Source organism: Aspergillus fumigatus, chromosome 1 (genome assembly GCF_000002655.1).
Source record: "Aspergillus fumigatus Af293 chromosome 1, whole genome shotgun sequence".
Taxonomy (NCBI): domain Eukaryota; kingdom Fungi; phylum Ascomycota; class Eurotiomycetes; order Eurotiales; family Aspergillaceae; genus Aspergillus; species Aspergillus fumigatus.
In genome coordinates, this window is record NC_007194.1 from 1,132,066 (window position 1) to 1,158,055 (window position 25,990).

General features: G+C 49.8%; 9 protein-coding genes across 9 annotated transcripts; 5 read left to right on the top strand and 4 right to left on the bottom strand.

Moving 5' to 3' along the window:
• Positions 1-108: 108 nt before the first annotated feature.
• AFUA_1G03930 (putative translation regulator (Cya5)) lies at positions 109-3,996 on the bottom strand (the record flags this gene model as incomplete). Its single annotated transcript, XM_745050.1, has 1 exon — positions 109-3,996. One exon carries the CDS (start codon positions 3,994-3,996, stop codon positions 109-111), a length of 3,888 nt encoding a protein of 1,295 aa, XP_750143.1.
• A 171-nt stretch (positions 3,997-4,167) lies between these two features.
• Positions 4,168-6,741, top strand: AFUA_1G03940 (signal recognition particle subunit SRP68; the record flags this gene model as incomplete). The annotated part of the gene is made up of 4 exons (XM_745051.2): positions 4,168-4,298; positions 4,545-4,709; positions 4,784-5,923; positions 5,981-6,741. 4 exons carry the CDS (start codon positions 4,168-4,170, stop codon positions 6,483-6,485), a joined length of 1,941 nt encoding a protein of 646 aa, XP_750144.1. The 3' UTR covers positions 6,486-6,741.
• Positions 6,742-7,719: 978 nt separating this feature from the next.
• On the top strand, positions 7,720-10,452 carry erg5 (C-22 sterol desaturase erg5). Its single transcript, XM_745052.2, has 4 exons — positions 7,720-8,254; positions 8,340-8,490; positions 8,567-9,815; positions 9,868-10,452. The coding sequence occupies exons 1-4, from the start codon at positions 8,095-8,097 to the stop codon at positions 9,901-9,903; spliced, it is 1,596 nt and encodes a 531-aa protein (XP_750145.2). The 5' UTR covers positions 7,720-8,094; the 3' UTR covers positions 9,904-10,452.
• A 431-nt stretch (positions 10,453-10,883) lies between these two features.
• Positions 10,884-12,011, top strand: AFUA_1G03960 (rhodanese-like domain-containing protein). The gene is made up of 3 exons (XM_745053.2): positions 10,884-11,003; positions 11,076-11,422; positions 11,496-12,011. Exons 2-3 carry the CDS (start codon positions 11,147-11,149, stop codon positions 11,892-11,894), a joined length of 675 nt encoding a protein of 224 aa, XP_750146.1. The 5' UTR covers positions 10,884-11,003; positions 11,076-11,146; the 3' UTR covers positions 11,895-12,011.
• An 88-nt stretch (positions 12,012-12,099) lies between these two features.
• AFUA_1G03970 (putative mitochondrial translation initiation factor IF-2) lies at positions 12,100-16,211 on the bottom strand. The gene is made up of 4 exons (XM_745054.2): positions 15,993-16,211; positions 15,397-15,915; positions 12,806-15,318; positions 12,100-12,749 (listed from the first exon to the last, which is right to left on the bottom strand). Exons 2-4 carry the CDS (start codon positions 15,844-15,846, stop codon positions 12,506-12,508), a joined length of 3,207 nt encoding a protein of 1,068 aa, XP_750147.1. The 5' UTR covers positions 15,847-15,915; positions 15,993-16,211; the 3' UTR covers positions 12,100-12,505.
• A 159-nt stretch (positions 16,212-16,370) lies between these two features.
• thtA lies at positions 16,371-21,386 on the bottom strand. Its single transcript, XM_001481651.2, has 6 exons — positions 20,982-21,386; positions 20,078-20,913; positions 19,914-20,028; positions 18,286-19,849; positions 18,046-18,224; positions 16,371-17,992 (listed from the first exon to the last, which is right to left on the bottom strand). Exons 2-6 carry the CDS (start codon positions 20,629-20,631, stop codon positions 16,547-16,549), a joined length of 3,858 nt encoding a protein of 1,285 aa, XP_001481701.1. The 5' UTR covers positions 20,632-20,913; positions 20,982-21,386; the 3' UTR covers positions 16,371-16,546.
• Positions 21,387-21,459: 73 nt separating this feature from the next.
• Positions 21,460-23,331, top strand: AFUA_1G04010 (TBC domain-containing protein). Its single transcript, XM_745057.2, has 3 exons — positions 21,460-22,039; positions 22,089-22,220; positions 22,276-23,331. Exons 1-3 carry the CDS (start codon positions 21,811-21,813, stop codon positions 23,169-23,171), a joined length of 1,257 nt encoding a protein of 418 aa, XP_750150.1. The 5' UTR covers positions 21,460-21,810; the 3' UTR covers positions 23,172-23,331.
• Positions 23,332-23,441: 110 nt separating this feature from the next.
• On the top strand, positions 23,442-24,734 carry AFUA_1G04020 (Yip1 family protein). Its single transcript, XM_745058.2, has 4 exons — positions 23,442-23,540; positions 23,601-23,652; positions 23,723-24,428; positions 24,478-24,734. The coding sequence occupies exons 1-4, from the start codon at positions 23,496-23,498 to the stop codon at positions 24,551-24,553; spliced, it is 879 nt and encodes a 292-aa protein (XP_750151.1). The 5' UTR covers positions 23,442-23,495; the 3' UTR covers positions 24,554-24,734.
• A 1-nt stretch (position 24,735) lies between these two features.
• On the bottom strand, positions 24,736-25,878 carry ubiA (ubiquitin-60S ribosomal protein L40). Its single transcript, XM_001481652.2, has 5 exons — positions 25,818-25,878; positions 25,726-25,732; positions 25,424-25,604; positions 25,098-25,208; positions 24,736-25,005 (listed from the first exon to the last, which is right to left on the bottom strand). Coding segments are annotated over exons 1-5 (387 nt in total). The 5' UTR covers positions 25,819-25,878; the 3' UTR covers positions 24,736-24,918.
• Positions 25,879-25,990: the final 112 nt, after the last annotated feature.

Here is a 25,990-nt window from a genome sequence, read left to right on the forward strand (position 1 = left end):
ATACAATCGTCTTAAAAAGTGGATATAATATATATCTATAGGTAGTAATATACAATTATGGATTCTGATATACAAGATTGACCAAAACGGGATAAATGAGAAAAGATCCTATGCATCATGCGCCATACCGTTGTTGTGGTGCTCCTGCTCTGGCTGGCCTTGATGCTCGGTAGGCGGTTCTTGTTGTTGCCGTCCGTCTGCTGATTTTGGCGCATCTTCGTCTGGGTTTGCCAAATCGTCTATCAAGGAAGATATGTCTGTTTCGTCGACTTCATCCGCTGAAGCGCGGTGTTCATTGTCCAGCAATGCTTCGCTCGCCTCTAGCAGAGCGCGTCTGGATCCAAGGAGCGCTTCTGCCTCGATATCGAACTGGTCCTGCGGATCTATGCTCTTGGCGTTCGGCGCGGACACCTCTTCAGGGGATAATCCCGCCTCGACAGCAGGAGCGTTTGGGGCATCTGGTGCTTCGTCATCAGTCACATCTGGCTGAGGCCGGGCGCTGGCCGATGCGTTTTCCTCTTGGTCTGCTTCCATCGCTGGCCGCTCAACAGCTGTTGGAGATCTCGGTTTGCCACCAACACCAAGGATGCCACCGGTCCACACGAAATGATCACGATCTCCAGAGTCTCCCTTCTTGTCACCTTGCTCCTGACGACGCCGAAGTAACACACCTTGGAACTTCTCACGAAGGTACGGCATGTCCGCAATGGCTGCAATAGTTTTAGGTGCAACTTTGAAGAGAGTCCCGACCTCTAATCCTCCGTCATAGATACTCCTCTCCCGGAATGCTTGTAATGCGGACGCCAGATAGACCATGGAGACATACGTAGGTTGCATGAAGTCAGGCTGAATTTTGCTCCAGTAGCGTCGGGATTCTTTGCCGAGCATGTTAGGAGGTTTCGCACGTCTCGGGTTCTCCATAACATCAATGGTCGAAGGTACGCCAGGTGGTCTCACTCCATAACCCCGACGAAGATTATTCCATCCAGGAAAGTTAGGCATGAACTTGCGCTCAAAGACCGTGAACGCCTCAACCTGGTCAGAAGGCTTATCGGAAGAAGCCATCATCTGCACGTATGTGGACCAATTGAAAGTTGTCAGAGGAAATCCAGCTTTCTGCACTTCTGCTACGACTTGGGGTATCCTCCAGGTCTCGTTCCGGTACGCCAATGATCGCATGTACAGAGAGAGGGGTCGCGACAGGAGGAATCGACATGCCGGCAAGATTGACGGCGGCTTTAAAGCAAGTATGTCCGGCTTGTCCGAGCTCAGAAGAACATCCTTGTGGGAGTTGACAGGGCTTGGTATTGGATAATCTGGTTGCTCAGTTTCTTCAGCTCGTAGCAAGCGATCAGCCAGCCATTCATCCAGGTCAGGCTGAGTAGCCATCTTGACGACACGGGGAAAAGTAATTTGCCAACACTCTTCAACTTTTTTATACTGCTCTGACTTCAAATAAGTCAGCATCAGTGCAGAAACGAGACGGAGGGGCGCCACATCATAGGCGGGCCGCTCAGAAGTGGAGGATTTTCTGTCGCGGAGGAATTGATCGAAGAGTTCTTTAACCCTGTGGAAAACTCCCCGAGTGCCATATGCCGTGATGAGGTATTCATAGTACATAGCAGGGAAGGCTTGGGTGATTGGTAGTCTGCCCGCGCCAGGCAATGGTTCTTTTGACGCCATATTGGCTTTGTCAAAGTCGGCGATTGTTTCTGCAAGGAATCTTTCCGCGTTCTCTAACCGAACGTTGGCACCACTACCTGCCCGCCCACCAGTTTTGATAAGTTCCAGATCACGTTGCAGCTGATTTCTGAGAACGAGAAGCCGTGATGTGAATCCAGGACGCTTGAAACGTTCTTTGATCTCGCGAAAGATGATGTGAACCATGTCTCGGTTCCGGTCTTTCACATAGCCGTACAAGATGATTGCATAGTGAAATTCTGTTGCGTACATGTGATTGCTTCGATGAAGTGTTCTGAGGATTCGGCGCGCGGGATCGGTCTGCCCTCGCAGTACCAAGCTGAGCATGAGAGCTGCATATGTCATGGCATCAGGTTGCACTCCAGCAGAATCCATGCGGGAACGTATTCTTGAAATAGACTCTAAGTCCATGCGAAATGCATAGTTCCAAAGAAGCACATTCCACATCCTCACTCGAGACCCTTTGACATCCAGACCAAGGCAGGTCTCAGCAACACTCTCAGCTTTTTCAAGTTCCCGATTGTTACAATAGGCCTCAACGATTGTATCCAGTAATGGCGTAGTGATCCGCACAGGGCTTCTCTTCGCTAATTCGAGCAACTGACGGACAGTGTCTATATCCCCTCTATTTGCACAAAGTCCCATCAACGCTCCGAAAGTATGAGAGTTAGGCTGGACACCCTCCTCCAGCATTTTGTCAAAGGTAGCGAAGGCTCCTCCAAAGTCATCTGCATTGGCATACGCAGTGAGGAGGATGTTCCAACACACAGTGTTCTGTGTCAGACCGAACTCCTTTGATACTCTCTCGAATTGGCGACGCGTCGCCGTTACATCGCCAAGCCTGGCATGGACGTAAAGGAGCGGAGTCAAAAGCCTTCGACTCGAGGGCTTCCCGTGATGCTTCACAAGCTGTTCAAAAACGCTGTTTGTGTTTTCCACATCTCCGGCTCTTGAAAATGCAATGAGCGCGTTTTTGTATGCGTCAATGGATGGCTGGCCGTGGAAACGGGCATATTCACCCAGGAAATAATGTATCCCAGTTGTGATCTCGAAACGAGCCAGACACCGCAAAAATGCGCCCAGAAGGTCCGCTGGAGGCACTTCCTGTTCCATCTGCCAACGAAGATTACGGTACACCACAATTGACTTCGTAAATGTAGAGCGAACGTCGGAGGACTGGAGAGCCCGAATCAGGCGGAAATAATGCTGCGCCGTGAGAAACCCCAGTAGATTGTACTCCTTTAATAGAAGAAGGATATTTTCTGTCGATACGTCCGCCGCGATTCGGGAATTGGAAAAAGCATAGTCCAGGAGAAAGTGGACAAGCCCACTCCAGGACATCGAGGTCTCCTGACTCCGTAATACCTCAGCGAGATCGAAAAGCTTCGTGGGAAGGTTAGAGTCATTCAGCTCAGAAGCGACTGCATTGAGCAACACCTTCTCCGAGGATGGCGGCCGCGCATTCCAGAACTTCTCAGCAGAGTCCCAATCTGCTTTATTGACAAAATGCGAAAAAGCGAAAGCCCAACAAAGAACATCGCCGCCACCGCCTTTCGCGTCCTTGCAAATTCTGATTATCTCATCGGGCTTCCCGACAGCCAAGTAAGACTTTGCCAGGTGCAGATAATCTTCGGGGGAACGGTCACGAGGATAGATTCTCCGAAAGACCCACTGAGCCCGTAGATTGTTACGGAGCAGTGTTGACCTACTCAAGTGAGCCAAGAAAGCCGGAGTCACATCTTTCGGCCGGCGAGCTGTCTCATAAAGGTCCCAAGCCCTGTCATAGTCTCCATAGACACCCGGTTTACTTTGATTGAGAATTGACCGAAGTTCTTCCTTGGCTCGAAATCGTTCGAGCTGATCCGCCCTCTTCGCATCAAGATCCACCACAGGTTTATCTGGAATGACGGGCTTGTACAGGCTCGCAGCCACCGATGTGTAAGCCCTAGTGAGAGCAGGTATCGGCTTCTTTTTCCGCCGTACGGCAAGTCTCCGGGATGGGCGTAACAAGAGTGATGCAGCAAATTCCTGGGTACGTGGAGGATACAGGAAATCGAGAACAGGGGTCCATGTATCGGCAGTTGCTGACCTCGCCCTCCAAGAGACAGAGATAAGCGAATCCTGGCGGTCTGATGTTGTGGAGGCCGAGTGTGACAAATGTACAGTGTCCGCACTTGTCCCATTGCTCTGCGCGAAATGAGGATACCAAGATCTCCGACTCCGAAGTGCCCCTTTGGAATCCCGGAAGAAACGCCGACCTGCGTTCTCAAGGCATCCGGCAGCCCGTTCCAGCATTACCCTGAAAAGTCGCGGTCCCAAACCCTGAAATCACCGATTCTCAACTGCAGAGCGTAACATATCTGAATCAAGCCCTTCAAAAAGCAAGCCGAGAGAACGACAAGTCAGCCGATGTGTCGAGTCTTCGCAAAGCTCACAGCTGACGACCGAATCTAGATTGATTGAACGATGCAGAAAGGTCACGAAATTGCCACCGGCGATGCTCCGGAGCCAGGAAAAAAAGAAAAACGACTCTATATTGGTAAATTCAATCAGTACTGTTATAACAAGACGCAGTTTCAGGGTATTCTGTGGGTGACGTTAGGTGATGCTTGCAGTAGACGAAATTTTGACGGGTCGGGCAAATGAGCTTGGACGATGCAGCAAAAGAAGTTCCCGCAAATTGACCCGGTCATTCGTTTGGCCGAGATCTGACGATGCCCGCCTACCCACCCGCACTCTAGACTATCCATATTGATTCCAAGCGACCACGGATTCCGACCACCTCTCTATTTTTGTGGTGGCCTGCTCTCAGTTAATATGGAAATTACGGATTTCGTTTTCAGAGAGAGAGAGGACGTCCTCCTCGCCGGAGATTACAACGCTTACCGGGCACACACAACACGCAGGTTGCACAAACTTCGCAAGAAGCTCGGTCAGACTACTCCTAAAGGTCGTAAATATACTGCCAAACCTCCTGTCAGTGCAGAGGATATTAGCAACAATGTGGCGTATGTTTCCCCCGATATGCTTGGGTGTGGCTAAAGAAATAATACCGAAACATACTGACGGATCTGTCCCCAAGATATGTACATGTCCTTCTTCTCAGCTCTGAGCGAGCTTGGGCACAAGCAATGCACATGAAATCCACACATTCAGCCGACCCCTCGGCCAAAGGAATTGCGGGTTCGGCCAAGCGTCATATTATGTCTCGTTTGAATAAGGCATCCGGCTACTCTCAGCAGTTGGTCCTTCTGTTAGAGGATCAAGCAACTTCCGGTGCTTCTGATACCGACATCCTTGAAGCCCATGCTTACCTTGCTTCACTCCTCGGAGCCCTATATTTGGAGAAGCGGAAATGGGAACAATGCATTCAGAGCTATGCTGTCTCGAGGATTATATATACGACTCTTGGCCGAGAGGATAGAAAAGATGTATTCCGGGATCTTCTCACTGGCACTATTGATCCCAGTATCAGATACGCAGCCTATCAGATGAAGCTTCCCCGATCAAGGCCTCTGTCGTCTTTAGCGATCCAGTACTTCCCATCCGATGCAAACATCAGGTCGAAAGTGGAAAGAGTGGATCCCGATTGTCTCAAGGAGAATATTGCAGGGACGAGAAAGACTGCCGACGGAGAGATCCAGCAGCTACCTGAGAGTATCACTTGGAGGTCGCGTACTGTTGCTCTGGAAGATGCCACAATCTCACAGGCTCTTGCTTCTGCAGCTGCGGCAGAGTCGCGTCTCAAGTCTTGGCTTGCGGATGTGGAAGGGGAGTCGGCTTCATCAAAAGATAAAGCTGCCGCCTATGACAGTGTTATTATTGCCAGCCAGGACGCAGTCGATGCTACTAAGACCGCCATTGATGATTTAGCTAATGAAGGGGTGGAGCCAAGCGATAAGAGGATGCAAAGCTTGCAAATCACTCGTACCGCGGTCAACTATGCCTTGGTGGGATGGAGAATTGGACGTAACCGGGTTCTGTGCGGTACTAACGACGGCATGATCTTTGAAACTGACAAAGCCGAGTGCCTCAAGAGGGGAAAGGGCGCAAGTCGAGAGGAGTCGACTGGGAAGAAGTTGACAAGGCTACGCGAAAAGGTTGTGCTATATGACTCTATTCTGCAGAGCATCGAGTTCATCCTGGAGTTGCCTGGTGTCGCTGCAGACACCACCTTTGTGCAAGAGCTGGAAGCGAAACGCTGCTACTTCCGTGCTTTGAGGTACGAATATCCAGTTTTGCTGGCCATTACAATTCAGGCTAACTGACTATGAAACAGATGTTTGTCTATCGCGCGGTCTCATTGCTACCTTGGAAACTCGAAGAACGCTCTTGCACTCTACTCGCAAGCGATGCAGCTGACCGCTCAATCGACAGTGTCTGACCAGTCGTCTCAACTGTCAAACGAGCCATTGAGGCTGGATGTCTCGCGCAGCCAGGTTCAAACTCTCGGGTCGATTTTGCAAGGTCTTGTCGCACAGTACCGGGGTCTCGTCACTTTGGAAAAGATGGCAGCCGAAGGTCCTCAGACAGGAAATCAACGCCCGGTGATAGAACGCCTGCACGAGTATTCCGGTGATAAAGTGGATTTGAGTAACCTTGTCCCCTATCCGCCTCAAATGCAACCCATTCCGGTCAAGCCACTGTTCCTCGATGTGGCATGGAATTACATCGACTATCCTCGAGAAGGTGCACACACTCAGGAAGAGACCCAACCCCCCAAGGGAACAGGAACAGACGAGAAGAAGGGAGGACGACGTGGCTGGTTTGGGTTTGGACGCTGATATAAGGGCTCACCTGTTGCATGTCATGTTCTTACTTTGGCACTTGATCATTAGTGCTTAATAGAAAGCCTACATATCACTTGCGCAGTCATCACTGCTATGAGAGTATTTGAAATGATGTAATACATGCAGCGACCAATGCTGGGATGAGATGCTATCATGAAAGTCGATAAAATCTGCTGTATGAAGTTACAATGTTACTTTTAACGCTTCGCTATGCATTATTGCCCAAAGGAATTACAGGATAACCCTGAGGTTCTGGGCTGGTGCCGTAGTGTCTTTGAAGTAGTCTCATATAAAAGAGAAGCGATCTGATGGACACGTGCCCCGGAAGCATAACAGCCGAAACAGCTGTCAAATTCTCGAATACGCTGGGCACCTGACACGATGACTCGAGCACAGTCCCCGGATACTCCTTCTGCAAGGGCGAAGAAGTCCTATCTCAGTGCTATCGCATGACTCTCGATTGGACGAAACTCCGGCTGTACTACCCGACTAAATAGATATGGCAAGCTTCTACGGTAAGCCTTGCACCTGAATTATTCTTGTGGTTAGGGGTGTGTCATACAGTACCTACTTACTGTCGGATGTTCGTCAAGTCAATCTACGTTCATGGCAATTTTGGATAATGGTTAAGCTTCTTGAACTGCCCTATCTTTGTCAAGTCTATTGATCTCCAGTTACTCGCTACATAGATAAGCTTTGCCAATTTGAGGTGAATTTCAACACAACCATTTGTACTGTTATTGTCAACTTACTATGGGTATCTGTGGCACGTGCTCTAGCCCGTTATGTCAACTCTAAGGGCGCAAAAAGGCCCATCCCATTTCAAGACAGCAAGATCTTCACTTTCAAACTTGCGATGTGAACGTACATGCGAAGTTGCAAATACCAAACAAGCACGGCCAAGGCAATACCTAGTTGTACCAGACTTCCACAGTTCATAGGCCTACCTTTGGCTTATTTCAGTAGTCGTTGCAGGACCTCCTTACATACTACTGTACGTACAGAGTACTTAGTTCTGTACAGATACTCAGAATAATACCTCTGCGCCATGCCAGTCTTGGTCTGATGGGCATTGTGCTATTGGATCCCTTAAAACCCACTGTCTTGGCGTGATGCGCACAAGGGAATGGGAACTTTTGGTCTTCCGGTCACACAGACATCGTATTTTACAGAGTATGATTGGTTTGCGGATCATATAACAATCTCAGGGGTAAAACACAAAGAAAAGTAAATTGACAAAGCATGGTGGTTTGGATCCCGACACCTTCGCTTTGGACGCGACCTTTTATCAATCAGGGCTGTACTCCATTAGGTCCTTTTTGTAATTTTGATATTTTCAGTCCCTTCTAGGTAGCCTACTCCATACCAAGATATCGTACTCGTTTGAGGGAAACTGCATATCTGGTCACTTAGGCCTCGCCGTATCGGGAACATCCTATCCGCGGCGTCTAATTTCCCTAGCATAAAAGAAATTGGGAATTCTTTTCCCCTCCGCGGATTTATTAATAATTACTCCGTATTTATGAGAACTACGTCTCCCTGAATTTTTGAGTTTGAAGTCAATCTCCCTCCTCCATCTTCCCTTTATCGCTCGCTATTCGACATGGCCAACGTCAACGGGAGCTTTGTCTCCCCTTCGGCTGATGCCACAATCTCTCCTCAGCTCTTCTACAACGTTGACTCTCTCTCCGCAGTTCTCAATGGTTTCACTTTCTGGAAGGCTCTAGCGACTCTGTTCTTCGCAGCTGTTATCTATGACCAGTGTAAGCAGGCCCCGACCCGCCTCTATTGCGACGAGACCGGCACATGAATTTTTTGAGCAAAATGACTGATTATCTCTGAATACAGTGCGATACTTTTATCTCAAGGGCTCCCTTGTTGGGCCAACCTTCAAATTGCCTTTCATGGGACCTTTCCTCCAGTCTGTGAACCCCAAGTTTCACGAATACAAGGCGAAATGGGACAGCGGCGAGTTGAGCTGCGTTTCCGTCTTTCACAAGTAAGAAATCTCCCTGAACGGGAAATAACATTTTCCTCTGTTTCCTGGGTTTGTTCCTGACGGCTTCGCCTTGTAGGTTCGTCGTCATTGCGTCCACTCGCGACATGTCGCGCAAGATCTTCAATTCGCCAGCTTACGTCAAGCCTTGCGTGGTAGACATTGCGCACAAGCTCCTGGGCCCGGACAACTGGGTGTTTTTGGATGGCAAGGAGCACGTTGAATTCCGAAAGGGATTGAACGGTCTCTTCACCCGCTCGGCTCTGTCTTCCTATCTCCCCGTTATGGAAGAATGTTATAACAAGTACTACAAGTATTTCCTGGAGAAGTCCAAGGCCAACGATTACAAGCCCGAGCCTTGGATGCCCGAGTTCCGTGAGCTGATGTGTGCCGTCTCTTGCCGTACCTTCGTCGGCCACTATATGACTGATGCGGCCATCAAGAAGATTGCGGATGACTACTACATGATTACAGCCGCTTTGGAGCTGGTCAACTTCCCTTTCATCCTCCCTTTCACCAAGGCTTGGTACGGAAAGAAGGCGTCGGATATGGTTCTTGAAGAATTCTCCAACTGTGCTGCCAAGAGCAAGGCTCATATGGCTGCTGGTGGAGAGATCACCTGTATCATGGACGCATGGGTCAAGGCTCAACAGGATTCTGCCAAGTACAACGAGAAGATTGCCAAGGGACTCCCTGTGGAAGACTCCGAGAAGCCTTCTCACTTGCTCCGTGAGTTTACCGACTACGAGATCGCCCAGACTGTTTTCACTTTGTTGTTCGCCTCGCAAGACGCCACCAGTGCGGCTTGCACTTGGTTGTTCCAACTCGTGGCTGATCGTCCCGACGTACTTGAGAAGATCCGAGAAGAGAACTTGCGAGTGCGCAACGGCAATATCAATGCTCCTCTCACTATGGATCTACTTGACGAGATGAAGTACACACGTGCTGTTGTCAGGGAGACTCTGCGTTACCGCCCGCCCGTTATCATGGTTCCCTACTTGGTCAAGAAGGATTTCCCAATTACGGACTCTATCACCGTCTCGAAGGGTTCCATGATCATACCATCGGTGTGGCCTGCAACCCATGACCCTGAGGCATACCCTAATCCCGACTCTTTCGACCCGGACCGCTGGATCACCGGCGATGCCGAGAAGCAAGCCAAGAACTTTTTGGTTTTCGGCACCGGCCCCCACTACTGCCTGGGTCAAACATATGCTCAGCTGAACCTGATTGCAATGATCGGAAAGGCCAGTCTAGAAATGGATTGGGAGCACGCTCCCACCCCCAAATCTGAGGACATCAAGGTGTTTGCCACGATCTTCCCAGAGGTATGATATTCATACACTTTTCTGTCTACTATGCACTCTAACTCGGTTTTAGGACGATTGCCACCTCACATTCCGTCCCCGTGCTTGATCTCTCTCATCACCCACGTGGTCTAGCCTTGATGTCTTGGTCGACGCCGTCAGCATCACTGCATTCACTGGCATTCTGCGAAGCATGAACGGCCGATCGATGATCATCCGGCATGTGTGTCTATCCTGGAGATAGAGTGACGAGGACATCTTTTTTCCATTCGAATGTTCTATTAATCCATACAAAAGTCACTGGGTCTATCAAATTGCGGAAGAATGCCGGAAATGGAGACGTTTGGCATTCTTCTTGACGAACCATGCTTATCCCAGGGCTCAAAGAGTCCCGAAGGTATATGATATGACACGATTCATGCGGAATCGTCTGTTTCAGTCAGAGGGCTGAAGCAATGGCATCTTTAGATTATGCTACTTAGTAATATTAATTATCCAGATTCTCCATCCTTGTCATGTTTGGTTTCGAGCACACTTGTCCTCAAGGCGCATTTGGTTGTAAATAGATTTTCCTACATATGTATGAGTTTTTTTGCCAATGCTGATTGTCTCTTCAAGAGTATGTATTGTTTCAGTAGCAAGTCAAGCATGATTGGGCGTCATGGACCAGAAGCTGTGCGGTGAGCTTCCTGCGACAGCCATTGATCGTCTTAATCTGAAGCAAGTACACAAGTACCTTAGTCTTCAATGTTAAGTTTAACATACTATTTTAGGACTGCTGCCAGCTTGAATGTTCATCATCCCACATTTCGTCGTATGTACACTTTACATTGGTGTCAGTAGCTTTGGGTGGTGGTTATGCTGACAGTACGGAGTATATATACGTTCAGTTGCATTGTAAACCTGTATTCAATACGGCCGACGGCGATAACATAAAGGAATCATAGGACTCCTGCCACAAAGGCAGCAAGCAAGAAACTAATCAAACACTAGAAACCAAGTCCAAACGCGGTTCAACATCCTACTGCAACCATTCATTGAGCTGACCAAGATTCTAGGTCTGAAGTGGTAGGCGGTGATATTGCGGAAGATTGACATCACCACCAAGCCCGGTGCCCGAGAGCCGAGCTACATCAATTGAATAGATTCATCTCGCACATCCGGACATCTATCCGTGTGAGTCAGCTTGAGAAATTGATTGTCCGTTCGGTAAGCTTATATTTATTCTTTGCGATTTCATTTCGAGATATGCAAGAATCACTAAGCGTGAAACCCTCGCAGTGAACCTCTCTGACCAGCGCGCGGAGAACCATCGCTAACAGGCGATCTCGAGACAATCGATCACTACAATCATGGCCTCGGTACTTTCAATTCGGCGACCCATCGCCGCTCTCGCAGCACGTACTGCAAAGACAACCTCCCAGAAAGCTATCCCCCACGCCGCCGTAACGGCCCTTTTATCCTCAACGGCCAGCCCCCGAAGCTATTTCACAGCGCCGAGGCCTCAAACCGCAAGGCTCGCGCTCGCATCGAGCAATATCAAACAGCATCTCTCACATCAACAGCAGACCATCCGCCGCATTAACGACTACACAACTAAGCCACTCCGAAGCTGGAAGTTCGAAGACGTATGCTCTGTCTTCCCCCTACCCCAGCAGCTGTTGCATCAGCAGACTCGACGCTAATAGCTAACTTCTCCAGATCAACGCCGCCCTCCCATCCGACCCTGCTGGACCCCCATCACCCCCTGCAAACCCGCAAGGGAAACTCATCCTTATTGACGTCCGCGAGCCAGCCGAACTCACCTCCACCGGAATCATCCCCACCGCCGTAGCCGTCCCGCTTGCCTCACAGCCCGATGCGCTCTTTCTGACGCCGGACGAGTTCGAGACACGCTTTGGGTTCCCCAAGCCTGGAATCGAGGAAGAGGGAGATATCATTTTCTACTGCAAGGCGGGTGTGAGGGCGAAGACGGCGGCGCAGTTGGCGGTGCAGGCGGGGTATAACCCGGACAGAATTGGTGTGTATGAGGGGAGTTGGTTGGATTGGGCTGATAAGGGGGGCCGAGTGGAGAAGTGGGAGGGGCCCAAACATGAGTAGGGCATACTATGTAGTAGGAGACTGTAGCGATGTTGATGTACTTGGGTTACCCTGTTAAGATAATGTATATAGGAGTGCTGATGAGCTGTTTACCAAACTGCGACTGACTACTGACTGATGCTGTTGCAGTGTAGGCCTAGGAGGGAATGTCTGTCTACGTTTTAGAAATATGCCCTATGCACTTATTGATACTATGGGATAAGATACATAAACCAAGGGGAATTCATTCAGAAAGAAAATATCATTATAGCAGAACATGACAAGATACTGGCCACATCAACTCATGTCATATACAGGCATATATCGCTTTTGGGCAATCAAAGCCATCGTCATTCTCGATGCAAGTCTAGCACTTTGACTTTTTGTTCTTCCTGCGGAGATCATTGCGCTTCGTTGATGAGAGAAAAGCCTCTCCAGACCGAGGGAGGCAAATGCTAATTGTCCACAAGCCCAAGTAGTCTCCCTTGAAGAACCATCACGGAACTCGCTACCTACAATGGTACCGTCTGTGCCGTAGTTGCCATCACACCATGTCTGATAATGTCAAGCAATCGGGAGCATGTGGGATTGTGAGCTTCCAGCAGGAGACTGTCACAACTGGGACGAATTGATCAAGGAATGTCGAACACCGGCTTGAGCTTCTTAATAAGAGCCCATTCCTCCATAGATACGTCCGAACGGTAGAACTCCTTGAGGGTGTCGATACTGGCACGGGAGATGTGCGAGTAGAGGGTGTCCTTCTCTTCTAGTTGACGGCCGTACATAGGCTGGTTGGCTCCTTCGATCTTGACGGCGACGGAAGGTTGGCCCTTCTTGCAAACCTGGATCGGCTTGTGGTCACGTTCGATAGACACACTGTATGGACTTGGTTAGCAATAGGGACGTCAAAATTAGGTCCAAAGTAAACTTACACTCTGCCGAGATCGATGATCTCCTTAGCACCCGTAGTGGGGTTGGTCTTCACAGCAGAAATTGGCGTGTGCATTCGCAAGCTGCCTTCAATAACATCTAGACCAATGACGATGGGGTCTTTCTTGTTGAAAACCGCAACGGGCCTTAGCACACAAGGGAAGACAGCAAGCAGCTTGCTCTCTTCCTTTCTCTTCTCGGTCAACTCTGCCATGTGCTTGGTGAAGTCATCAAACAGGTGGTAGATAATGTCGGCCGTGAAGATCTTAACGCCAACTTCCTCTGCGTATGCAGCCGCTTCCTTGTCCACCTTGACGTCAAAGCAAAGCATGACAGCGTACTCCTTCGCCTTTTCCAACATGGTACCACACATCATCACATCACGCTTGTAGACAGGACCGATGGAAATGTTGGCGACGGGGATCTTGGAGACACGGAGGAACTCGAGCAGAGCCTCGAGAGAACCAAGGGTAGAAGCCTGGACACTGACACCACGTTGGTCACGGGAAACCTTGCTCAGCAGGTTCTCCAGATCGGACATGACTTCTTCCTCAATATCCTCCTCGTCGTCATCAGGTCCAACAACCATCAACCGCGAACCGGCAATGGCATGCTCGAGGTCGTTGGCAGCGATCTTGACACCAAGTGCGGCCTTGACCTCCTTGTTGTGAACATACTGCGACTTGAGACGGAGTTCCTTAAGGGGAGCTGGTGTCAGCAATGCTCGAATGTTCGTTGCTATGGGGCCGTTTAGACCGCAGAGCACGATTCGATCACCCTCACGGAGAATACCGTTCGAAAGCACAACGTCAATGGTTGTGCCAAGGCCCTCAATGACCTTGACCTCGAGAACAGTACACTCAACTTCGGACAGGTACATGAGCGAGTTGGTCATACGCTCCTGAGTCAGGGTGGTCAACAGCTTCAACATGTCGGGAATACCCTCACCGGTGTGGGCGGAAGTGGGAACCAGGGAGACATTGCGGGCCATGGACTTGTTCTCATAGTAGAGCTCGGCGTTGAAACCTTGCTCGGCGAAGAGAAGTTTTGTGTGTTCAAGGCGGGTGCGGAATTCGTTCTGAACACCCTTGCTCTGCATGGCCAAACTGTCCTGAAAGCCGTTGTTGTCGATCTTCTTCCAGCCATAAAGACGGTCAATCTTGTTCAGGGCCACAATGAAAGGAGTCTTGCGCTCCCGAAGCAATCTCATGGACTCCAAAGTCTGAGGCTCGAGACCATGCATGATATCGACAACCAGAATGGCGATGTTACAGAGAGATGAACCTCTCGAACGCAAGTTGGAGAAAGACTCGTGACCCGGAGTATCAATCACCAGCAAACCGGGAATCTTGAATTCGAACTTGCCATCCTTATTCACCACAGCGGTCTTCTGGCGCAAAGCGTCCACGGGGAAGTATGTAGCACCAATCTGCTGGGTGATACCACCAGCTTCGCCCTCTTGCACGTTGGTCTGTCGAATCTTGTCCAATAGCTTGGTTTTACCCGTATCGACGTGGCCAAGGATACAGCAAATAGGAGAACGCAGATTGTCCTTCGAACGAGCGGCCAATGCTTCCTCATGCTGTTTCTTCCTCCGCTCGGCAGCTTCGGCCTTTCTTTGAGCGATAGCCTTCTGCGCGGCAGACTTCTCCTCATCTTCTGACTCGGATTCCGAATCGTCCTCTGAGTCATCCTCGGATTCGGACTCGTGCACCTCGGCCTTCTGTTGGGGCGCAGCTGCGGGCTTGGCCACGCCGTTTGTGGCTGGTTTCTCTCCCTCGTCCTCAGAAGGAGCATCCCAGCTGTCCTTCACTTCTTCTTCGGCCTCAGCAGCCTTCTCCCAATCATCCACTTCGCTCTCCTCGTCACCAGCAGCAGCGGCGGCAGCAGCAGCCTCAGCCTCAGCTTTAGCCTTCTTCTCTTCTTCCTCCTTTCTGCGTCGCTCCTCCTCAGCCTCACGTTGAGCGCGAGCGCGGGCAGCAGCAGCTTCGAGGTCTTCCTCCTGCTTCTTGAGACCCTTTCGCTTCCTGTTGTCGTATACGGGCTTCTTCTTCTCAATTCCCGGCTCCTCGAGACCAGCAACCTTACCAACGCCGGCTGCAAGCATCTGCTTCAAGCGAAGTTCATTGCGCTCCTTAGCTTCCTTCTGGGCCTTGGTGAGAAGTTTTCCCTCCCTTCGGAGCTGCTCCTTCTTTTCCCTCTCCTTCTCCTTCCTCCGCTGGCGAGCTTCTTCCCTCTTCTTCTCTTCCTCGGCTTCGCGGCGCAGTCTCTCCTCCTCCGCTGCCTTTTCTTCAGCTAAACGTCGCTCCTCCTCTTCACGTTGTCTCCGGAGAGCCTCCTGTTGCCTCTGAATAGCGGCAAGATGGGCGGGGAGCTTCTTCTTCTTGCCAGGCGCCTCAGGAGCGGCAGCAGGAGGTGTGGGAGCAGCAGCGGCGGCGGGTGCTGCCTGTTCTTTCTTCTCAGCCTTGGCAGGCTCGGCCTTGGGCTCGGGAGCAGTCGCCTTCTTCTTTAAGGCCTAAAACAGATATTCTAGATCAGCAACTGGACTCACACGATTTGTAGGGGCAAATAGTGCACCAGACACAACACATACCTGCTCCCTCTTACGCTGCTTCTCTCTCTCCTTCTTTTCCCTCTCCTTCTCCTTCTTAGTCTTCACGCGGATCTCGCCATCGCCTTCAACTGAAGCCGGGGCCGGAGGTGTAGCCTTCGCAGGCTTCTGCTTCTTCTTTCCCGCGAAAACGTCCTCCTGGTCGACTGTACCTTCCTCAGGCTGTTTGCTGGAGAAATCAACATCTCCATTTGCCTGCTCTGTCGCATCCTCGCCCTCGACGAAATCGTTGACCGGCTTGCCCTTCTTTGCCTTCTTGTTCTTGTTCTTCCTCAGGGCAGCGAGGAGACCGCCACCCATGTCATCCTCTTCGGGAGCGGCGTCCGCAGGAGTCGCGTCCTTAGGCTGCTCACTGACGGGGGCGATACTTTCTCCCAGCTCGGCCTCCCAGTCGTCATCCTGCTTTCTGTTTCCCTTCTTCTTTGGCGCCATTTTTTAAGTTGCAATGATAGGAGCGATCGGTGTAGTGAATGAAATGAATCGATAAAATCACCTAAAATCCTAAAAAAAAGTCAATATAATGGCGGTTTTCTTTGTTGTTGCAATGATCGTAATCGAGCAGTGGCGGGCACACGAACAATATCGATGTCTCTCTCCGAGCAGCGATCCGCGGCAACCGATTGAATCTGACCAAGAGGAGCGGCGGCGAAAGAAGATGGCCGGCCAGAAAATCTCCTCAACGATAGAAATGAAAAAGAGAGACGGTGATACAGAGAACCACTTTTATCCCCCCTCTTCTGGTGGTTGATAACACTGGAGCGGCGGTCGGTGCTCTTGGAGAAATAATAAGAATTTTGGGTTGGTTTGGTGGGGACTCTTGTTATGCGAGCCGAATCGCCGCCAGTTGGTGGCACGACATAGCGCCATTACTCGCCACTATCGATGACAGCCCAGCAGAGCAATACTTCTACTGAGTCTTAGGAGTTAAGAGTCCCTTTTGTTCAAGACTAATACATCTCACCTACTCAGGGCTTTTAAAGGTACTCTGTTGAATCTATCTATGCTCTCCATGTATCGATTTATGAGAATACTTTCATTCCTACTAATACACAAGAGACGATTAGCGCTCTCTTCCCAACAATTCAAGAAAGATCATAGCTGGATGCACTGAATATGCTGCCTCTTATCATGTTCAGAACTCCACGTGAACGGCCTTCTCCAACCATCTCATGACCTTTTCGACTTGGTCAGGGGATTCTCCCAGCAGATTGTTGGACAGCTCAGTGAATAGCTCCAGAGTGGCTTGAGCAGTGCCGTTTTCTGGAAAGGCTGCGTCTTCAAAGCCCTGAGTCGTCAACATTTTTGTTAGATATTTCGGACCACGCATCACGAGGCGACTCAGTATATCGCCATCGATGTGCATGTGTGAGGGCTGGGGCTCTGCAATGCCATTCGTCGCAGGGTTGCGCCTTCGTTTCCTTTTGGGCGTGAAAGGGCATAGTATTGGATCTCTAATACAGAGATTCTGAAGTAGACGTAGTAAGCGCCACTCTTTCTCATCTAGGATTAGAAAGCGGTAGGCTATCCCATTCATAGCGGTGCCATAGTACACCTGGGATGAGCGAGAGAATGGGGATGGTTTAGATCCTGAACTAAGCTTCATCACAGATGAGGGAAGATGTGCTTCACACAGAGCAACCGGCATCATCTTGTCGTTGTCTGTGATACCATTCTCTGAAAGTATGCTGACTCGACCGCCTCGGCTAGTGGTGACCGTCAAATTAAACTCACCACCAATGTGAATATGAGAGAGTCCATCATGCTTCTGACGATCGTAAGCATGGAGCAGCAATTTGTCTTCGGAGGATTTGAGCACCATCAGCGACTCCCTCGATGTCGACATGTATACATAAGGTTCATGGCAGCTTAAGGAAATCGCTGGGGAAAGCATTGGGTACCTCGCTGCTCGAACACGACGTGTCTGTGACAGCTTGGGCTCCAATGGTACGATCTCATGACCCGTCGAGACCATCAATGTGAAATCACCGTATGGAGCAATCGCATAAACAGGACTCTCAAATTTATGGATATATTTCACGGAGCATTCAATCCTCGAGGAGTCGGACGAGCTGCGGGACGCTTGGAGAAAAATGACTCGTCCCCGTTCTTGCTGCTGTTTTCTAGCTGTTCCGATGACAATAAAGTGGTATTCTTCATCGCCTTTCTTAGGTGTCCATTCCAGGATACAGCTAATCTTCTCTCCAGCCGCTCCGTGAGGTCTCCACGCCGAGTAACCGTCTTCAGAGACGTCAACGGCCTTGGAGACCCCGTGTTGCGTATCCGGCTCCACGAACTCAATGAAAGGCCGAGTCAGTCTTCTGATAGGATCAGACTCGGTGTCGAGTTCCGCCCGAGTGTACGCGACAATCAGGCTTCTCAGATAGTTAGAATAAGCTAACTTGCTTGCGCTTCCTGGTAGATCAATCCTTCGAGGAACCGTCTTCGCTGCGTGATCAAGTGTGCATATCAAGAGCTGACCGTCGGCGATGCAGAACAAGGTGTCGGCTTCGCCATCGATGTTTGGATCAATGGTCTTTGCCATGGCGAAACTGTGGACGTTGCCTGGATGATACGCAGGCTACAAAATGTCAGGAGAAGCAGTGGAAATTGAAAATGGGAATGTAGTCTTACGTTATTTTGATCGGTGACCCATATCCTCTGCAAGTGAAGGTTAGGGTCTATTACGCCGTCTTTCCGTGGGCACGACGCCTGCCAGAACCCATGTCCACAGGTCAACAAAGCGAACTGTCCTCTACTTTGTATCTTGACAGAAGTATTCCCAATTCGTCGTGGGCTCGCTGGTTTGACCTCTACAAAGGGAGAATACGCCTATTAGTGAAGCTCTGAGATTCAATGTCAGGTTCAACGTACCAATTGCACATTTTGTGTTACCATGGCCTAACGTCATTTCAAAGGGGGCAAAAATGCCGCTTCTTAACCCACAGAGTATTGTGTACTTCTGGGAAGGTCCATCGGTGTCAATGGCGACTACAGCAAGACTTTCGATTGCTTTCGATAGGTCGTCCCCGTTTTCCACGTCAATGGAAACTTCAGACAGGAGCATGGTTGAGTCTTCAAAGCTGTAGATCAAAACTTTCCCATTGCCAGTGCCAACAAATATGAGAGTAAAGGTGCCCAAGACCTCAATGAGAATGGAGACAGGTTCATGGGGTAATCGTAAAGGCTGACCAATCTCAGATAAGTGAAGCTGGTCTTGGCCAATGTTGATACTCTTGAGAGAGAGGTGCATCTCGTGTCGTGTTCGCACAGCAGACGCAATTAATGATGCCGAGCTGTGGACTGCAGCAACAGCAACACTTTGGTCAGAGCCAAACTCGAAGCGAGCCCTCATAGTGGACTTAGTGGTTGTGCCGAGAAGAATCGCCTTCTCAGTGATTTGGACGAGGACGCCGGAGCTTGTGCACCCGGCTGCCAGGGTCTGGGTACTAAAGTCTAACCCAGAATCTGCTTCGTCTATAGCACACATCTCTTCCCCGAAGTCTGCAGACAGATACAGAAGAATAGAAGAGACAGGATCGGAGATCAATAAGTAAACACCTCCGTTTATGTCATCCGACATTGTCCAAATATCCCTCGTGCTTGACAAATCTTCAAGGGAGACAACCAAGCCAATCTGTGCCTCCAAGCCATGCCGAAGTTCGAATATTGCACCTCGCCCATAGGAGGACGCGGAGCACACGAATAATCGGTCTCTAGCTGTGTCTGAGGATGATGAATCCTGGCCAGAGCTTACAATAACGGAATCCGTCACTGGGGACCAGTTGATGAATTTTTGGACACATCGAGGTTGATCACGAGCCTTCTGAACAAAAAGCCCGCCGTCTCCTGTGGTCCCAGCGGCCAAAAGTAGATCTCCACCTTCATGACCAATATCGAGAATATCAAATGCAGCGTCGACGTCGCAGCAGAGTTGTCCCAGATGTGCTTGATTTTCCAGTTCACCTTCGTTGCCGATCCCCAGATAAAACACCCTACCGTCCTCACGGCAAAGGTAAATGTCGTCGTGTCGTTGGTTATATGACCAATTGCGCAATGGTCTTGCCCAACGTGTCCACAGGGGTGCTTTTTTAGCTTCGCGATCAGGCACAGGAAGAGGATATCGACTGGGCTGTCTTCGTGGGTCAAGCCTATTCTTGTAGACAGCCATTGAAGTCGTTGTGATTAGCATAAAGGAGGATGTCTTGGTCAACGGAATCAACATCGTGGGTAACGTGTCTTCAGGAGGAAGAAACCTCTTTGTAATTCTCGGAGACGCTTGTCGTATCGTCTCGTCTGCGTGCCATTCATAGCAGATAGCTTGCGTCACTTGATTCTGTGAGACCAAGAGCAGCAGGATGATTTTATCACCATCTTCGGCTTTCGGGTACAAGAACTCCATGAACAGGATGTCGCCTTCTACCCGGAAGAAGCGTTCCTATAGAAGTGTTTCTGCGGTAAGAATCCGGGATGAATATCGAGTGCTGCATTGAGGTGCATACCTCTGTGATCGGATCCAGGTGACTCGAAGCCATCTGTGCCTGGAGAACAGGCGGCTTCTTCAACATGAATACTCCAAAATAATCGGCTGAAGCACTGACTGCTACCGCACGGGACCTTTTCAATCCATTAGACGGGTGGTTGCAAATATGGAGATGAGACTTACCGTGGCTCCACCGCGATGTTCCGGCCAAATCTCTCAAATGTACTGACATCATTTGGTAAAGGTCGGTGATGGTGAATGAAGTGGCCGCTCGTTGACGAAAAATAAAGGAAGACTAGTTCTCTCGATGCAAGACTGAGGACCATTATCTGTGGTGGGAGTTCTTGCCGCGATCCAGGATCCGTGACAGCTGCTTTACTGGCTGCCAGCTTCATCTGGGCCTCCCAAGGTAATTCTGTGCTCACATTGATGACTTTCGCTGCCATGATGTAGGCATCGAAGTCAGATTCTGAATTGACGTCTTCCAAGTGGATACCTGACAGCGCTTCTTTGATTTGTATGTGCCTTTCGCCAACAAAGACAACATCATTTTGGTGCTTGCTTCTCAAGCGCGCTGGTAGAATCAATTGGATGATGGGGCTGGAGACTAGGGTCTGGGAGAGCAACCCAACCACGGGTTTCGTAGTTGATGGTCCTTCTTGCTCTATATCCATTGGACCCATATCCTGTCGCTTGCCAGAAGCATCAAAACCTCGATCAGACAGTGGAGGGGACATGGCGACTCGACAAAATCTCCAGCGACAATGATGCTGGTAATGGTAAGAAGGTGAATGAAAGACTGTCAAGGAAAGCTAGGTCTTGCACAGAGTTTAGAAGTCAAGCAGTTGCCTTTGTTCACGAGCCAGAGTAGTCTCAATACCTGGTCCCATTTTGAGTCGGCTAGGGGAGCTTGGAGCAGTCGCAGTATGGCAATTTCGCAACTTCTGGAGTAAGCAAATAACTTTGGTCATAGAGCAGAATAATCATCGCCAAGCAGCAGCCCAAATAGATTATTCTATCTGAGCAACAAGTCAGTAAGACTTCGGCCAGGTGAGGGGGGGCAATAAGCGACGGGAAAGACACTTACTGTATAGAAAAACTATATGTGATGTGCAATAACACCCCTCTGCTTTTACTTTCAGATCCTAAGTCAGAACAATGAAACCGACCAGGAAAGAAAGATTGATGAACGCCTTTTGAAGGGACTGCAACTGTGACTCAGATGATCTTGCAGCAATTCAATTGCCACTACTAACTTGCCGAAGAATACTCCGTAGTCAGTATCCTATTCTATGCCCCTCCTTGTAGTTGCACCACTATTGTGGCTTGTACGGAGGAAGCCGGCGTCTCTGCTCCTTCCACAGCTAAGCCACAGTCCAACTCGTGATAGCATAGACCGAAACCAATACCTTGTATCCTTAGATGGGAGATCTAATAGGAGATTCACGGTCCCGCTCTCGTCAGAGCTTAGCAATAGGTAACTGTTCCCTTTCCTCCTTTGGGCGGTGGATGGTTCAATCAAATCACGGGACATCCCATGATGGCGGCCTGAGGCCGATCGGCTTGCCATTTCTGGCTGTGCGCATCAACTTAAGGAAACTCGGAGCTACATTGATTACTGCCTTCAGATGCGCGCTCGGTGCCGTTCATCACCCTATAAACGGATCGCTGGTGTTGTCCAGGGATTACCAAAGTAAATATCCTCGCTTATGACAATGTTTCGTTTCCAATTCAGGAGGCTCATCTTTACTGCGTAATACCCAGCCTGTCTTAAACCTTGCAGACAGCACGCAACGCACGAAGTGCAGTTCTTATCTTGGCAGGCATTTGATGCCACAACCTTATCTCGATCTGTTAAGAGATGAGATTTTGTGTCTTCTATTAAGGAGCGAGCTTTCATCCGTCCATTTGCCAAAATGGATGACTCTTCCACTACGCAGCCAGAAGGAAACCTGGACGAAAAACAAGAGGTACCTAGAAGCGATCCTATAGGAAAGTTGTTGGATTCAGACAGTGAGAATATCGCTCGGCCAAAGAAAGAGGAAGCAATTCGAAAAGCATGCGATTTACGTGATCTAGATGCTCTCGTCTCGTATGCGACCTCTGAGGGCGGTCTCTTGAATGATGACCTCAGGCGATTAGCCTGTAAGTTTCTAAAGAACGGATATAAAATGTCTTACTAACATCAGACTAGGGCCCATTTTTCTTCGAAGCGACAGAGATGTACAAGATTCAAATTTCGCATCTTGGGAAGACCTGCCTTCGCATGGAGATGAAGACCAGGTCCAACTGGACGTAAACCGGTCGTTTGTGTACTATCCTCAATGTACAACTCTCAGGACCTGCAAAATCTCGCTATCATTGGCTGAACATATTCATAGGCCCTGAGGATGAACTGTTACTGAAGAAGGACGAATTGTCAATTCTCATCAGGAGAGTACTTCGGGAATACCCGATGCTTTCTTACTTCCAGGGGTACCATGATATCGCGCAAGTACTACTTCTGGTACTTGGTGAAAAGGAGGCAGCCCCAGCTGTGACCAATATCTCCTTGTTCCGAATTAGGGACTATATGCTGCCGTCTCTCTCCCCTGCGCTGAAGCATTTGCAGCTTATCCCGGCGATTATCGAGAAAGCTGATCCGGCCTTGCGGGAGCACCTCGGAGGCATAAAACCATTCTTTGCCCTTGCAGCAACACTCACATTGTATGCCCATGATATACAGGAGTACAGCGACATTGCACGGCTGTTTGACTTCCTCTTGGCTACGGAGCCTGTTGTTTCTATCTACCTCTTCGCAGCGATCATACTCTCACGCAAGAAAGAGCTGCTGGAGATTCCTGCCGACGAACCTGAGATGTTACACTTTACTCTTTCAAAATTACCACAGCCTCTAGATCTGGATAGCCTCATATCGAGCGCTATGCGACTATTCAATGATTACCCACCTGAGTCTTTGCCTTTCAGGGCTTGGAAGAGGATCTCTCAGCATAGTGTGCTCAAATCTTCCCGGGCCCCTTTCAATAAGCAAACCAGAGACGAAGCGATACGACTCCTCGAGAAACAAGTACGACAACTGCATAACGAGGAACTAAGAGACAAGGCCCTCGCCTTCTTGTGGCATCACAGGACGACGGTCGGGTCGGTGACAGTCGCCATCTTCATCGGAGTCATGTCTATCTGGATCCGAAAGAAAGGGTTCGATACGCCCCTATGGTCGTATTTCGCTGAATTGAAAACGAGTTTTCGGAAGTGGCTTCCTATGATTTCGATGTGAATGCGCTTCCACTATGGTGCCAACGAGATACAATAAATGTGAAGAGACATGAAGACCTCAATACTATGAAAATGTGCGAGTATGTACAATAATTCTGCCTGAATTCAATCTTGTCAAAAGGCCATTTCTACCGTTCTACATCAGAGACTAGGATGCAGAGTGTCGGAGTTTAGCAAACTTCGAATACGTAGGTGTCTCCACAGTAGCCAGTGGCTGGTGTGTGGCTTTAATCAACAAGCGCCCTGACAGCTGATGTGTACTCTAATTTCCTGCACCTCTCCATTCGTGATCAACACCAGCTCATTACAAGAACAGGAAGCCACTATGGCAAACCGGGGTTACGATGTGGTTGTAGATGTCGACGCTGAGGTAAAATTTGATTTCAATACTCATACCTTTGTGCGAACATGGTGCCTAAAGTTGCTATAGGGCGACCTCGGTCATACTGACCTCCAGGAAGACCTCGAATTCCACCCATCCAGTAAGGCGATTCGCAAGGAACTCTACTTTCCCACCTTTCAAGCACTGACTGCTATGTCTCCAATCGACAGACTTTGAAAACGATCCCCGAAGCGCAAAAGTCCAGCAAGACTCCACTCCTTTTCTCGGTGCAGGCACCTCACGCGGCCGCGACAGATCCCCCGGCGGCACACCCTCCAAACACGCCTGGTGGTCTATCCACTACTACTCGCAGTTCTTCGACGTCGATACAAACGAAGTGCTACGGCGATGCGTGTCGGCGTTGTACCCACGCACCAACTTCCTCGATGTCCTAGAAGGTAACGCGGACCTGTACGGTCCGTTCTGGATCGCAACAACCGTAGTCGTCATCCTCTTCCTGACCGGCACAATCTCGCAATGGCTCTCGAACAACAACAGCAAGCATTTTGCATACGATTTCACACTTCTTTCGGGTGCTGCGGGGTTGGTTTATGGGTACACGGGCGTCATCCCCATCGCTTTGTGGGGTGCGTTGCGCTGGTTTGGTAGCTCCACCGCGGACTTGATCGAATGCTGGGCATTGTACGGTTATTCGAATCTGGTTTGGATCGCTGTGGCGCTAGTGAGCTGGAGCCCTCTCACGGCGCTCAACTGGGCTCTTGTGGGTGTTGGCTTCGGCTGGACAGTCTTCTTCCTGCTGAGGAACTTGTACCCTGTTCTGAGTGCTACGGATGCTAAGACGAGCAAGATCCTCTTGATCATGGTTATTGTTCTTCATGCGGGTTTTGCGATTGCTATCAAGATCTTGTTCTTTGCGTAAGTCGAGCTGTTTTGGATTAGCTGCCCATTTACTAACGAGGTGCAGACATGCTAGTCCCGTTTCCAAGAAGAACAAGGACCACGATGATGATGACCATGACGACAAGCGACGGATGTTCTGATGTGAGAGGGCCGAATGTGTTCGGTTTACAACGTTTGCCCGGTGTCTTCTGAGGCGCGATGTTGGCTCAGGCAGCACAACGTCATTCTCCCAATGTTAATCTGCACCTCTGTCTCTGCATGGTTTCTCTTTTTAACGCAAATGTATTCGTATTTCCCGTGGCATAGGATCGAGAGCAAAATTGAATTTTACAGATGTTCGATTGCGCAACTTCTTTCGAGAGGGGTCAACTAAAATATGTGACTTCGGCTATAATGTTTCATCATTCCAACGCCTTTTAAAACCTCCCATGTAGCAATCACGTCATAGCTCCGAGCATCTCTTTCCCCCAGCAACGCGGAAAAACCGTAACAAGATAGAAATCGTTTACTTGAGCTTCTTCTTGGGGCGCAGCTGGTTGCTGTGACCGCACTTCTTCTTACGGCAGTTGGTGGCACGGGGAGGAAGACGGGCCTATACAGGGATCGAGTTAGTAAAGAATTCCAAAGCGAGCGTCCCCAGTAACGGGTTACATGTTGGGTCGAGCGATCGGGACAAAGACGTACGTAGCACTTGCGGCAGATGGACTTCTCGCAGTTGTACTTGGAAGCGAGAGCCTTGAGGGAGGGTTCAATAATACCACCACGCAGACGGAGGACCAGGTGGAGGGTGGACTCCTAAACATGTGCAAAAGCATCCGGTCAGCCGAACACATCCTTCTCAATAACTGTAAATCCTCCATAACAATCCACACATCTCCTGGCGCAGACGGTCCTGCCCGAGGATCCGGAAACCAAGTCCAGCAATCCAGCGAACAACTTGCATCTCCCGAAAATACCCCATGCGCATAAACGAAACGAAACCAATCGTCGTCCGTCAGAGATTCGCGTACCTTCTGAATGTTGTAGTCGCTCAGGGTGCGGCCATCCTCAAGCTGCTTACCAGCGAAGATCAGGCGCTGCTGGTCAGGGGGGATACCCTCCTTGTCCTGGATCTTGGCCTTGACGTTGTCGATGGTGTCGCTCGACTCAACGTCGAGGGTAATGGTCTTACCCGTCAGGGTCTTGACGAAACTATTGTTCGAAACTTGTCAGTCATGGCTTTTCCGGAGGTTCCGCGTATATCGTGTCGATGAATGGGATGAGGTTGGACAAATGGGCACTGGGTTAATCCGAACGGCTCAGGAAGACCTACATCTGCACTGTAAAATTGCAGAAAAAAGGTTCTGTTAGCTCGTAATCCATACACCAAATATATCGCGTAGGAGAACATGATGCTGTACGTACTGGCTGCGATTTTTCGTTGTTGCTGGCTGACGATCGCTGTATACTCGTTCGTAGGAGGCGATGTCAATTTGAGGATTTCTCGCTTAGCCTGGGTGGACCGACGCCATGTTACCCTAAGCCCTAATGGCTATTTTTGTTATCACCTCTAGTCGCCGCTGGTTGGTAGGTGTCAC

What these genes read in the sequence shown, in the direction of transcription:
- erg5 (XM_745052.2), top strand. Translation starts at nt 8,095, where the DNA reads ATGGCCAACGTCAACGGGAGCTTTGTCTCCCCTTCGGCTGATGCCACA. An exon ending in AGCTGTTATCTATGACCAGT is followed by an intron (nt 8,255 to 8,339) that starts GTAAGCAGGCCC and finishes CTCTGAATACAG; the next exon opens with TGCGATACTTTTATCTCAAG. An exon ending in TGCGTTTCCGTCTTTCACAA is followed by an intron (nt 8,491 to 8,566) that starts GTAAGAAATCTC and finishes TTCGCCTTGTAG; the next exon opens with GTTCGTCGTCATTGCGTCCA.
- AFUA_1G03960 (XM_745053.2), top strand. Translation starts at nt 11,147, where the DNA reads ATGGCCTCGGTACTTTCAATTCGGCGACCCATCGCCGCTCTCGCAGCA. An exon ending in GAAGCTGGAAGTTCGAAGAC is followed by an intron (nt 11,423 to 11,495) that starts GTATGCTCTGTC and finishes TAACTTCTCCAG; the next exon opens with ATCAACGCCGCCCTCCCATC.
- AFUA_1G03970 (XM_745054.2), bottom strand. Translation starts at nt 15,846, where the DNA reads ATGGCGCCAAAGAAGAAGGGAAACAGAAAGCAGGATGACGACTGGGAG. An exon ending in AGCAGCGTAAGAGGGAGCAG is followed by an intron (nt 15,319 to 15,396) that starts GTATGTGTTGTG and finishes TATCTGTTTTAG; the next exon opens with GCCTTAAAGAAGAAGGCGAC. An exon ending in ATCATCGATCTCGGCAGAGT is followed by an intron (nt 12,750 to 12,805) that starts GTAAGTTTACTT and finishes AAGTCCATACAG; the next exon opens with TGTGTCTATCGAACGTGACC.
- thtA (XM_001481651.2), bottom strand. Translation starts at nt 20,631, where the DNA reads ATGTCCCCTCCACTGTCTGATCGAGGTTTTGATGCTTCTGGCAAGCGA. An exon ending in AACATCGCGGTGGAGCCACG is followed by an intron (nt 20,029 to 20,077) that starts GTAAGTCTCATC and finishes TGGATTGAAAAG; the next exon opens with GTCCCGTGCGGTAGCAGTCA. An exon ending in GGGTCACCGATCAAAATAAC is followed by an intron (nt 17,993 to 18,045) that starts GTAAGACTACAT and finishes GACATTTTGTAG; the next exon opens with CCTGCGTATCATCCAGGCAA.
- AFUA_1G04010 (XM_745057.2), top strand. Translation starts at nt 21,811, where the DNA reads ATGGATGACTCTTCCACTACGCAGCCAGAAGGAAACCTGGACGAAAAA. An exon ending in TGACCTCAGGCGATTAGCCT is followed by an intron (nt 22,040 to 22,088) that starts GTAAGTTTCTAA and finishes ACATCAGACTAG; the next exon opens with GGCCCATTTTTCTTCGAAGC. An exon ending in GTTTGTGTACTATCCTCAAT is followed by an intron (nt 22,221 to 22,275) that starts GTACAACTCTCA and finishes ACATATTCATAG; the next exon opens with GCCCTGAGGATGAACTGTTA.
- AFUA_1G04020 (XM_745058.2), top strand. Translation starts at nt 23,496, where the DNA reads ATGGCAAACCGGGGTTACGATGTGGTTGTAGATGTCGACGCTGAG. An exon ending in TTGTAGATGTCGACGCTGAG is followed by an intron (nt 23,541 to 23,600) that starts GTAAAATTTGAT and finishes AAGTTGCTATAG; the next exon opens with GGCGACCTCGGTCATACTGA. An exon ending in ATCAAGATCTTGTTCTTTGC is followed by an intron (nt 24,429 to 24,477) that starts GTAAGTCGAGCT and finishes AACGAGGTGCAG; the next exon opens with ACATGCTAGTCCCGTTTCCA.
- ubiA (XM_001481652.2), bottom strand. An exon ending in GCGACTACAACATTCAGAAG is followed by an intron (nt 25,209 to 25,423) that starts GTACGCGAATCT and finishes GCACATGTTTAG; the next exon opens with GAGTCCACCCTCCACCTGGT. An exon ending in CCATCTGCCGCAAGTGCTAC is followed by an intron (nt 25,006 to 25,097) that starts GTACGTCTTTGT and finishes ATCCCTGTATAG; the next exon opens with GCCCGTCTTCCTCCCCGTGC.